Source organism: Apodemus sylvaticus, chromosome 18, assembly GCF_947179515.1.
Source record: "Apodemus sylvaticus chromosome 18, mApoSyl1.1, whole genome shotgun sequence".
Classification (NCBI taxonomy): Eukaryota; Metazoa; Chordata; class Mammalia; order Rodentia; family Muridae; genus Apodemus; species Apodemus sylvaticus.
In genome coordinates, this window is record NC_067489.1 from 9,243,324 (window position 1) to 9,255,466 (window position 12,143).

The 12,143-nt window shown below is 52.3% G+C and overlaps 1 protein-coding gene across 1 annotated transcript; it reads right to left on the minus strand.

Annotated features, from left to right (window-relative positions):
* Positions 1-296: 296 nt before the first annotated feature.
* C18H13orf46 (chromosome 18 C13orf46 homolog) lies at positions 297-11,531 on the minus strand. The gene is made up of 8 exons (XM_052162413.1): positions 11,342-11,531; positions 9,333-9,384; positions 8,019-8,181; positions 7,882-7,929; positions 6,879-6,929; positions 5,519-5,586; positions 3,068-3,146; positions 297-362 (listed from the first exon to the last, which is right to left on the minus strand). The coding sequence occupies exons 1-8, from the start codon at positions 11,529-11,531 to the stop codon at positions 297-299; spliced, it is 717 nt and encodes a 238-aa protein (XP_052018373.1).
* Positions 11,532-12,143: the final 612 nt, after the last annotated feature.

Sequence of the window (12,143 nt, forward strand, 5' to 3'; positions counted from 1 at the left end):
CTACTGTCTATTCCACTGTAAGCAAGGCCGTGGGGACACCAACTTGGTCCATGTGCTACCCCATCTCCCCAGGACGGGACACAATCAACTCGTGACCTGAACAGAGGTCCCTGTTCCCTACCTCTACAGTGACCATCTGCTGTAAGATGAATTCACTGTTGGCTGTCACCTTACCTGTGATTGGCCTTGGATTGAAAGAGGGTCCCTTGCCTTGAGTATCCATTGGCTGCTGTCACTCTGGCCCCGCCCACGGGGGTGGGGATCACGAAGCCATTCCAGGCCTAGGCCATCTTCCTTTAGTCCCCAGAGAGCTCTACCAGCGGCTGAGTCAGAGGGGTCCTGTCCTGAGGCGACTGGTGGTTCTAATAAAGCCAGGCTTGTGTCAGTGCCATGGCTGGAACGACTGGGCCCAAAGACGGTGGGATCCTTGGGGTCTGAGTCACTGGGGATCCTGGCAAACACCAGGTAGGTAGTGGGATGGAGGACCCTAGAAACTGGGTTGTCAGCCCTCCCTGAATTCCAGCATCACTTGGATCTGGGGAGCCAGTGACTGTGCTGGATCATAGTGGTAGGCGTCCTTCAACAGCCTCGCCATCAGAAGCCATAACAAGAAAGCCCGCTGATGAATGAGCCCAATGCCTTTGTTACCCATGGACATGCGGACAGAAGGCAGGCACCCTTCGTCCCTCAAGCTCTAGGTCTCTTTCATCCTGCCTAAGTATAACTGAGCTCCCGCTCCGACCCTGCATCCTCAGCACACAGATGATCACCTCCTCCTCCTCGGATGCTGAGCTCCCAGGTGCCCTGAGCAGCTCCTTCCCGGACCTCTTCTCTGACGGGGCAAATGATGCTAAGAAGCCGTAGGCTCTGAGTCTGTGCACAGAGGGATGGGTGCATCGAGGCAGGAGAGTGCAAGCTAACCCTCAGGCGCATGGGCACACTCAGAACCAAAGCCCTAAATATGTCTCGAATCTGATTATCCATCCCTGGAACTGGAAGATACTGTGATTTAACCTGAAGGTTCTCCTACCCAGGTTCCTGACCGTGGCCAACACAGAGCTGCTGTACAGACACGCCCACCAAAGATGGACAGGTAGACTAATGTTGATGGCAAGAGTCAAAAGCAATGGCCAGGGCCTCCTCTTCCATCCTGACAGAGGGACCAACTAGCTGTTTGTCCTCAAGTGTCCCTGGGTACCTGTCTCATTGGTAGAAGCTGGAAAATGGACCTGATTCAAAACCACATAGTGGGCCCAAACCATTGCCTCAGTTTACCATACGGACCCACTCAGAGGACATCTGGGCCAACTGATATGGAGAAAGAATTGCTCTTTCAGTTAGGGGTCTAGGTGGACACTGATGGCGGGCCTCCCTCGCCTCTCTACCCAGAGCATGGTCTCCCTGGAAAGTAAGTCCTTCAAGATTCTCACTCAGAGAGACTGCAGCTTCAGAAATCTGTCCTTCTATAGCTAAGTGGCCTCACTTCTCATCTGTACACCATGTGCCTCAAATGAAACAGAAGAGACACATACAAAGTCTGTGACCTGTGACCTCTGACCTTTGACTTCCGGATGTCTCACCTGCTCTGTGTGCCTATGTGTATATAAAAACCCTGACACAGAGCATGCCTATGTGTGAAACGATACATTTGTACTATGTAAGGGGTGTGCGCACTAGGAATGTACCTGCAAGTGTGAATACGGATGCACTATGTATTATACATACAACTGTACAATGTGCAGGCATATGTGTGTTGTATGTGTATTAGGATCTGAGAAGCACAGCCCTGTACACTCACGTGGGTGTACATGTGTCCTCTATGTACACATGAACAAGCCTGTGTGGATGTTGAGGATATGAGAGTTCTCTGGGTGGAATCTGGAAGCTCACACCTTCTGAGCGGGAGGCTGGGCCCACCCTTAGGATGAAGTAGAGCCACGTAGGTTGCAAGTGATGGACGGTGTGCGCTTATTCAATTGGTTTAAACGGTGAGAGGTGTCCACATCTGCCTCTGCTCCCACAAGGCTGGCCTGGTTCCCAACCTCATGTATCAGCTCTAAGCACACTCCCTATGCAGCTTGGGTTCCCTGTCTGCAGCCGAAATGTCTAGATATCCCACAGGCCCTGAGGCATCTCTCTCTCTCTCTCTCTCTCTCTCTCTCTCTCTCTCTCTCTCTCTGGACCACGGCTGTGGTAATCACCAAGAAAGGTGGCTCTAGCACCAGGTTGGGAAGACAGCTGGCCTGACTGGCATTGTGACAGGCCCTTCCCCAACATGCCAGGGCTTGGGGTTTGTTACAGAAGGCCTCAAGCACTGAACAGCATCTCTAGAGCCCTGTTAGCCTTGCACAGTTAACCTGCATAATAACAAAGCTAGGGATGCTGGGTAACTGAGAAGACCAGGCATTGTGTCACACACTCTACACCTGGTGAAGGGCCATCTTCTCTGGGCTGGGGGCACAGGACCACAGCCAGATCCAAAGGTAGGACTTCCCATGATGAGGGTCATATGGACATGCTGGACTTTGGTTTCTCCAGTTTACCAGGGCCTGACCCAACGGCCATCACTGAGGGTCCTGGGGCTGCTGGGCATCCCTGGACCTTACTCTGCAGGGACCTTGGCACCCACTGTGCCTTCCTCAGAGCACCATGTTTCACTATGTATTTGGCCCAACTGCTGCTTCTAGATGTTTCTAGGACCTGCAGGCAAGGACTGGGGCATGCCAGCATCACCCGCCCACTATTACTGACAGGAGCCCATCACAGCCACTCTCCTGCTTCTGTTCACATCCCCTGGAGGAAGAAAATGACCGACAAACAGTATCTGCTCATGCCTCTGGTGGCCAAGGCACAGCTGCGTGGTGCTTATCCCGCCCCGCCCCCCTCAAAGCATCCTCGGGCTACAATGGACTAGGGATCTCTACATCATAGCATCACTGGCCTTTCTCCCAGCTGTGGCTAACAGAAACCCCAGGGAGCTGGTCAGAGGGGATCTGGAGTGAGCACACAACCTGTGCCCCTAGTTGTGTAGAGCCCCACCCTTCTCTGCCCTCCAGGCCTCCAGTACCTTCTCCAAAGCACTGGTGTTTTCCCTTGACTTCTTCTTTGTGTGGTATGGGATACAGCATACCCAGCTGGTCCTTATCCTGGCGGCCAAGAACATGAGGATGTAAGAACCACTCCCCTGCCGTGTAACGTGCCAACCTCCTGGCCAGCCAACCCCCACCCCAGGCTCTCCAGACTGCTCTCCCAAACCCCAAAGTTCCCACTTTATAAAGTCCCAGGGACACAAAGCTTACCCCCAGCCAACTTGTGTCATTCAAACCAGATTTCATAGCTAGCTACTTATGTTTGTCCTTTGGGTACCTAGGTCTCTCATCCTCTGACTAGAGAGACTCTTAAAACATGAAAAGCCAGCTGAACAAGCCAGCTGAGGTGGATAAAGGTGACCCCCATTTATGTTTCTCTCATGGGAGGCAATGGTCCCCACCACAGCCCAAAGGCGTTCACTCAGCTCATGGTCAAAGCTGCCCCGCTGGGCTGCAATGGGGCTGTGGGTGCATGGTTGGGTCATCTCACTCCCGGGCATAAAACTGGGAATGAGTTGGGCAGTAGTCAAGGGAGAAGTACAGACATGTCCTCGCCATCCGCCTGATCCGGGGACATGTAGGGGACCTTAGTCCTTACCAAGTATCCAACCACCAGCTCTCAGGGTTACCCCCCTACCCCAGCACCTACCCTACTCGGGGTCTCAAGTATTAGGGATTGGAACCCAAACCCACACAACAGATTTAACTTTTCCAGCCAAAGAATAAAGACAAAGAATAAAGCCACGTCGCCACGTGTCTGTGACCAAATCCACTCATGAACAGGTGAGAAAAGAATCACTTGGAAACCTTGCCTCCAGAAGCTGGGCTAGAACATGGTGCAATCTGGGTAAGTGTGGATGAGATTGCCTGTCATGGCCTGGTCATGGAGGCCAGTCAGGGGCACTTCCCAGAGAGGATGAACAAGACGTCTCAGAGTTGCTTCCCCCAATACATACAAGCTGGGAGCAACGGTAGTGATGGCTGTAACAGTATCTCATTAACTGGCCGCCAAGCAGAGGGCTCGGCGGAGTATTAACACTGCTTGACCAAAGAGCAGAGCTTCTCGGGGGCTTCCGGTCCAGAGGGCACCCAACAGCCTGCCCAAACCCAGCCTGGGTCTGAGCTTATCAACAATTGTGCAGCCTAGCCGAGTCTTGGCTCTACAAGGTTGGATTGGGGGTGATTCTGAAACGCCCCCTCTCCTGTGCAGTTCCACATGCTGTCAGTTCCTTGGAGACCACATGTCAATTTTACAAATCCAATAGAGAGCTTTTATTTTGAAAGTCTGAGTAAATAAGACAAAATACTAACAAAGCCACTAAATCTGAGAGGTGGGAGTTTGAGCAACCACTATTGTGTCTGTTGGTATTCTGTCTAAACTCCACCCCACAGTTACCTGGCAACAGCCAGGTATGCCCCTCCCCACAGTTACCTGGCAACAGCCAGGTATGCCCCTCCCCACAGTTACCCGGCAACAGCCAGGTAGGCCTGGCCCTCTATAAAAGGGGCTGCTTGCCCCTCCTCCTTTTACGCTTGCTTCTCTTGCCCTCTTGGACTCTTCCCTTCCCCCTTCCCTTCCCACCCACTCTGCGTGGTCATGGCCAGTCTCTACTTCTCTCCTCTCTCTCTCTCTCTCTCTCTCTCTCTCTCTCTCTCTCTCTCTCTCTCTCTCTCTCTGCCTTTTTCTGCCTCTACTACCCTCTTAACTCCCCTCCCCATGCCCTAAATAAACTATTCTATGCTATACTGTTGTGTGGCTGGTCCCTCAGGGGGAAGGGATGCCTTGGCATGGGCCTGCTGAGACACCCCATTCCCGCACACCTCACCACACCCCCATAGAAGAACATATCTTAATACCGCTTTATCTTTTTATAATCACAGCAGTGTCCTTTCTATTTCTCTGTCTTGTTAGAAATGAAGTAAACTGGATCCAGGGGCCAAAGACAGGCGTGTCCTTGGAACCCAACACCTTCTTTGTGGCTAATGCATCTGGACCTCAGGAAGTCTTGAAGCCTTGCTCGTCTACTTAGGAGCACCAGTCTCAGCACCAGTGTGCAAAGCCTTGTGGGCCTGAACGCAGCTGTGAAGGGCTGTCCTCTCTCTGATGGCATCCGCGTGTCCAGGGCCTTTCCAACCCAGCTTTCTCTAGCTCAGCTCCAAGCTGGAGGCCCTGACACCACAACCCTTACCTTCTGCTTCTTAGTCACATTGATGGGAGGAGTGAAATGTGGCTCCGGGTAAATTTGTTCCTAAGCTCTGAGAACGTTTGCTGTGCTGTTCCTTGTTCCTTAGCCTCTCTGGTCCCCCAAATCACGTAAGCATGGCTCAGGGAACAGAGGGAGCAGGAGGCAGGGTGCTGGCGCTGCCACCACAGGAGTTTGTGGTGGTGATGCCACCCCCATTCAAGCAGTCCCCTCAGCAATACTCACTCATCTTCAGACAAGTCCCCTGTGTCGTTAGGGAGCCTCTTCTCTTCGTTAATGGTGCAGGCGATTACCTGTGGGAGATAGCAGAACAACCTAGGGGACCCACCCAAGGGACAGACAGGGACAGACAGTCCCCTGTGACCCTCAATGTCCTTCCAGACTGCACTCTGTTGAGTGAAATGCCTATCAGGGACCCTGGCTCCTTGTGTGACCCTCCATGGCCTCTGGGCTAGGCAGGGGAGACCTGGCCCTTTAGTCTAGCTCTTTGACCTTTCCAGAGTCCTTAGAACTCAGGGCCTCATAGAGCAGTAGCCTCATAGAGATTTAATGGTCAGTCTTTTTTTAAAAAAACAAAACAAAACATTGTGTGATTCAAAAGCTAAAGGTATAACAGGTGTAATCTGGGAAATAACCAACCCTTAGACACCCTTTGAACTAGTCAACAGAGATGCTTAGGGATCGCCCAAAAAAGACTTCTGCTCATTACAACAGAGAAGCAATGGAAGAGACTCCAAACAGCTTTGTTAGCAAGCCACTGGGAAAGCCTCATTGTTTTATGGATAATGGTAGTGATGGTAATGGTGATGTGGTGGTGACAGTGACAATACTGGCAGTTACTGGTGATGGTGGTTGTGGTGTTGATGGTGACAGTGATACTGAGGATGAAAATATGGTGACAGACAAAAATAGCAGCAGTTGTTGTTACAGTAGTGACAACGTAGATGGTAATGGAGGTCACCACCAGTAATGATGGCAGTGATGGTGATGGAATTGGTGAGATAGCAGTGTAGTGATCATGGTGGTGATAGTGCTGATACCTAATTCCAAGGTCACTGTTTCTCGAGCTTCGGGAAACAACCCTGAGATGCGGTTACTGTGGAGCATCGCGCACAAGAGGCTCTGAGTGGTTAGAGCAGTCGCTGACAAAGCCATACACCTCCCGTTCGTTCTCCCAGATCAAAGGGTGCCATTTCCTGTGCACAGCATGACTCCTTCAGAGCTCTGGGTACCAAGGGCCCAGAGGTTGGTGCTAAAGGAGAGGGGTAGAGAGAGACAGAGAGACAGACACGGAGACAGAGAGACAGACACAGAGAGACAGAGAGAAGAGGGAGACAGAGACAAACAAGAGAGTCAGAGACAGAAACTGAGACAGACAGACACACATAAGGAGGGGGGAGGGGAGAGAGAGAGAGAGAGGACATAGTGTTCTCCTTCTATTCTCAAAGGCAGGTGGGCCCCTGGCATGTCTGGCCTTGGGTCTCTGTCCCCCCCTTCATCCTGTGTCTTTTATGCTCCAACCCACAGTGCAGGCGCTTTCCTGGTGGGTAGTTGGGATTTCTGGGCTGGAGGGTTTTGACTGTACCTCCTCCTCAGTATGGTCTCCCAGGTCGATCTCCACAAACACAGATGGTTTCTATGGATGGAAGTGATAATTTATGAGTGACTTGACAGAATGCAGACTTTTAGACATCTGGGCCTGAGTGGTTCCACCAGATTCCAGTAATGACAGAGGGCTCCTGTGAAGCTTGGCAGAGGCCCCATGCTAACAGACAGCAAAGTGTCCAGAGGGTTAGCTCTGGGTAGAAGAGTAGAGTATAGCCTTCTGCCTCATTCCTACCCATTGGAAACAAGTTATTGATATTCCAAGGGATTTCTTCCTCCTTCACTTTGAGTGCTAGGGCCTTCAGGTGACAAGGCACCGGAGACCCAGGGCTCTCCTCAGCTGACCCACTGGAGCACACAGGTCACCTCCACATACTTGCCTAGAGCCAAGCTTCTCTGACATGAGATCTACTCCACAAGATGGGGTGATCCAGCAGCTCGGGGTGTGCCACCTTGGTCTCTGTTTGACACTTTAGCTGAACCAGGATCTTACCAAGGACTATCTGTTGAAAAGTCCTGGTGAAGAATGTGTTCTACTGCCACCTTCCCCTGAGACATGGCCTGGGAAGGAGGAGAACGCTACCTTCCTTCAGGAAGGTCACTATGGAATTTATAATCCAGTATGACCCATGGACAGAAGATGGGCCTCAGTGGCCAAGGTCCCCTGTGCCTTTGGTCAGCACCCCTGGGCGAGGGTCTCTGGGGTGTATTATTGTGGGTTAAGCTCAACTGGAAGGTGCAATCTTTTCAAGATCCACACCTTTAGAGACTTCATTATTTGTCAAGCTAGGGCAGGATGCTGCAGGATCAGGCAAAGAGGTCAAGAGCTTGGTCCCTCAACCCCGTCCTGGCCCAGATGGACAGCACGGCACCTGCTCAGGTGGCTTGATGGGATACAAGCCTACAGGGTGCTCATAGCCCAGTGGAATTTGTCTACAGACAGACAACTATTAACGCCGTGGCTAAAAAAAAGAAGCTCTTGCCTGCTTTTCTAGAAGGTTCTCCAGCTTCATGGATTCTGCATGCTGCTCCTATAAACCCAAGAAGACACCAAGAGGTGAGTACAGGGACGCCTCACAGGAGGACAGACAAGAGTGGGCAGCACCGCCCAAGGCCTGACCTCGTCCACAGAGCTACATCTTCCTTTGCCGGCATCGTCCTGTTCCCCTGTGGCGCTGGCCTCCGAGTCACTCTTCTCTGGGTCCATTTTCGCACACTTGAGGTCCATTTTTTCTGCCTCATCCTGGCTCCTTTTCTTCCTGTCATCCTCTAGGTTTGCCTGACTGGAGATAAGTGTGATAGGGGCATCAAAGAAGCAGTTGGGAATAAGTGTCAGGATGGGGATCACTTGCTGTCTCTATGACTCCTCCCCTAATGCTAGGAGTCAGGTATACCTGTAGGTTCTTGGGAGGCAAAAAGGAAGACTCTCCTATTCCCTCTAATGACTCATCCTGTCTGGAGATACCAGCCCCGCTCCCTCCAGGTAGAGACCTTAGTTAGGTCATCAGTGGATGGATGTGTGCCCGTCACTCATGACTGCCTCAGTGGCTCCCCTATCCCGTGTAATTCGTTGAGTGTGCCTTGGGGGACACTGCAGTAGGACCAGGAAGCACAGCTACCTCCTTACCATTGCCACAGGTAAGACCAATATACCTGATGGACTTTGACATATTTGGGGATGCATTACCCAAAGTCCTTGTCCTTTATCTGAGGCTAGACAGATTCTATAGGCCTATGGGACATGTTGGTACCTAGTTCTACCAACCAATGACACCTTCGATGGCTTCTTAGTCACCAGCATCCTTCTAACCTCAAGATTTCCTGGTCTAGTACCTTCCACTGGCATTGGCTCATGTGAAGCCATTTGTAAACAGGCACCTGCCCTGTCCCTTGTCCACAGTGAAGATTTTGAGCACTGAGGAAAGTCCTTGGGTTCCATGACTTTTAAGCCCTATCGAGGGTGGATGGTAGGAAGTATAAGGGATGCCTCATGTGTTAGGTGGTCAGACATCTTGCTCCATCTGACCAATAGACATCTTCTTCTATCTGACCAATACTGAGGCTGGTTATACACCTTCCCTGCTCAGCAAGGAGACCTTGCTGGGCCCAGGTGACATGAGACAGGGTGCAGATTCCTTTCAGGGAGAAGCACATGGAGATATCTGTTGAGATGCTTTCACCAAGCCAGCTCAGTGCTGGGCGAGGACCAGCCAGAAGCGCTGCCTAGGAAGTGAGCAGTGCCGCCTGCAGCTCAGAGGCACGCTATGGTGGGCTCTGGTTTTGTGACACGCCTCTTGGACAAAGAGGATCCTTAGCCCTGCCACCCATCCCTTCATTAAAAGATTCGGTTTCCTTTGGGACCCCGAGGGAGGGCTCCAAGCCCACTCCCCACACCCCAATCGTCCCATGTCACAAGAAAGCCTCTTCCACTCACCAGGTGCCATCATCCGTGTCACTTCTTGGGTCTTTACCTTGGTCCTCAGAGTCTGAGGAGCGAGGGCAGTTGGTTAGTACAGGAGCATTCTAAGCCTACATGACGGCTCCTTGCAGCTAGGCCTGCCCACAGTCTGAGACCTCACAGGCTCACTGTCCCACCTGGCACTCCTCTCAGGGCAGGCTCAAGGCCAACCTGAGGTTAGCAGCCATAGCTAAAAAGACTTCCCTTTCTCATCTTTGTTGGCTTCTTCAGCCATGCTCCAAGCCTACTTGCATTTCTTCTGTCCCACACCTTCCATGCCCGAGCTTGCGCTTTGAGCCCACTTCATGCCTTGTTGTAAAAGCACAACCCCCATTGCTCTATTACTATGTTTGTGACCCAGGCTGGGCATCCATGGCCTCCTGGAACACCCCCACGGGTCTGCAAATGTCTTTATCTCAGCGTGAATTATTGAAGTGGCAGAGCAGGAGTCAAGAAGGGACCCTCCCAAGATGGCCACTCTCTGGAAATGGGATAGCTTGTTCAGGAACATCCTGACCATTGATGCCTCATAGCTCCGAGGACCATCATTGGGGTGATCTAAATTATCCTCTATCCTATGAGGCAGGAGGGACCTTGAATGTGCTCAACGTTGAGGGGACCCTAAAAGGTTGATATGAATTCCCGAGCTTCAGGGCAATAAACTGCCGGGAACTGTGCCAGGTGATCCTGGGGGCACTAGTTGGTCTGTGAGCTATCCCGACTCGGCAAACTCTATCTGCATGTAACTTCCTCTCCTCAACTCCCGGGGCCTGTCAGTTCAGCAGTGTTCAGCGGGAAGATGCTCACAGAGAGTGTCTCTGAGGCTTTATTCCGTACTCTCCCCCAGAGCTGCCATCTGGGCCAGACCTCAGCTTTGAGACTCAGACAGGAATTCCAAAGTGCTAAAGAAGAGTTCTTAGAGAAATCAAGCCCAGGGCCTGAGTCGGTGGCTGCCCTGTTCTGGGGGGTTCTACCGAGCTGGCTGGCCCTTTCCTGGGGGGGGGGAGCCTGCTGGCTCCTCGGGGGCAGTGCAGGATAAACTTCCTCACAGGTTGATCTGCCTTTCCACCCATCTCAAACCTCACCCCAGTCCCCCATGTGGTCCTTCACAGAGATGCCTGCCTCCTTCCCAGAAGGGAGTCTGTCCCTTCCTGCGCTCAGCACAGGGCCTTGGCCTGTGCCCTGTGCCCCTTTCTCAGGAGATCCTGTGCTTGCCTCTACATTGCCTGAGGCGCTGAACTCGGTTGTGGACATCTGTGGACTGCATCTGCCTGCCTAGCAGTGAGAAGCGGGAGGCTGAGACCTTCTGGCCAGCCGGGGCTGGGGATGTTACCCAGCTTTGCACGATAATCCACACCTTGGCAGTTCTCACACATCCCAGTGAGAGAACCAGGGCAGGTTTCAGTCAGATGAGAGTCTAGAGGGTCAAATGATGGAGGGAAGAGTCTGAGGGGAGGCCTGCTGGTGATTTAAATATTTCCAGAAGATTTAAAATTGGACTGGGAGGGCAGGAGAAATGGTGTTAAATATACTTCCAGAGGTCCGATTCCCAAAATGCACATGGGTCTCAAATCTAATCCCAACCCCAGGGGATCCAACACCTTCTCCTGGTCTCCACAGCACTGTGTGTACACAGTGCACATACATACATGCAGGCAAAACACCTATATACATAAGGTAAAATAAAAGCTCCCCAGCACTCCCACACGCATGTACATATGTGACTGTGTTTCAGAAGATGCTAACTATTAGGAGACTCTTCCAGCCCTGATCTTAAGTGCACTGAGCAAGGAGCAGTCAAAAGAAAGGCAGGGTTTCCATTGCTTGGTGCAGTTCTGGAGTTAGAAACCAGCTACCTTCTCCTAGGAGGAATGTCTTGTGTGGTGCGCAAACTGCCCTTGTCCAGAGTCCATAAACTGTACTCTCTTGAGGCTAGACCAGGTCTGCCTGCCCTCCCAGCAGTCCAGGAGGGAGCCACCCCCTACCTAGCTCCTTGCGTAGCAGTTTCCTGATGCAGACCGGTGGGTCCCCCTTCTGGTGCAAGCCACCCACACTCCTGCTCCTCTGGAGTTCTGCCCCTTCACTGGCCACCTTGAGGTATACAGGGGTTATTCCTGAGGGCAGGGCTCCAGGCCCAGGCCGGTGCTTTCTGTGAGTGGTGGGATCCTTCTCCATCCTGACCCAGAGGGAAGGAGGGAGTCACCAGCACAGCCTCAGACCAAAGGCATCTCTGCCAGCCGCTCCCTGCCTCTCTGCCAGCAAAGTGGTCCAGCAGGAGCTCACTCCCTGTTGCTATGGCGCTGCTGTGATGTCACAAGTTAGAGCTGAATGGTTGAGGGCTGTCCCAGAGGTCCCTCCCCACTGGCTCAAGGTCTTTTCTTGAGTGGTTTGCTATCTGCCGCTTTCCTGTGCTTCTGGATTCTTTAACAGCCAGGGCCTTCTAGTGTGCCCGAGGCCAGTGCTTTCTCCCATTTGAGAATCTTTCTTTTTCTTCAGGCATGAGGATGGCTGGCAGGAAGCAATGTCAAGAAAATAAATGAATGGCCCTGGGGCAGTGTGATCTGGTGTACTTCAGGCTGATGGGTCAGAACTTACCACTGAGAGCAGGACTTGGTGGGAGACATTTTGGTGACTTACACGGACAGAGAGACCTGCCCATACAGGACCTCAGCCTCGATGGCCTCGATTGGAAAAATGTCTCCCAGTTGAAGGCTAGAGATCAAGGAGGGGCAGGGATGTCTCCCCTGCAGCCTCCCCCAGGGTCTACAGATGTCATCTTCATAGGCT

Coding starts and splice junctions, on each gene's coding strand:
- C18H13orf46 (XM_052162413.1), bottom strand. CDS start 11,531: ATGGAGAAGGATCCCACCACTCACAGAAAGCACCGGCCTGGGCCTGGA. Junction 8,182..9,332: donor GACACGGATGATGGCACCTG/GTGAGTGGAAGA, acceptor ACTTATCTCCAG/TCAGGCAAACCTAGAGGATG. Junction 6,930..7,881: donor AGAACCTTCTAGAAAAGCAG/GCAAGAGCTTCT, acceptor TTCCATCCATAG/AAACCATCTGTGTTTGTGGA.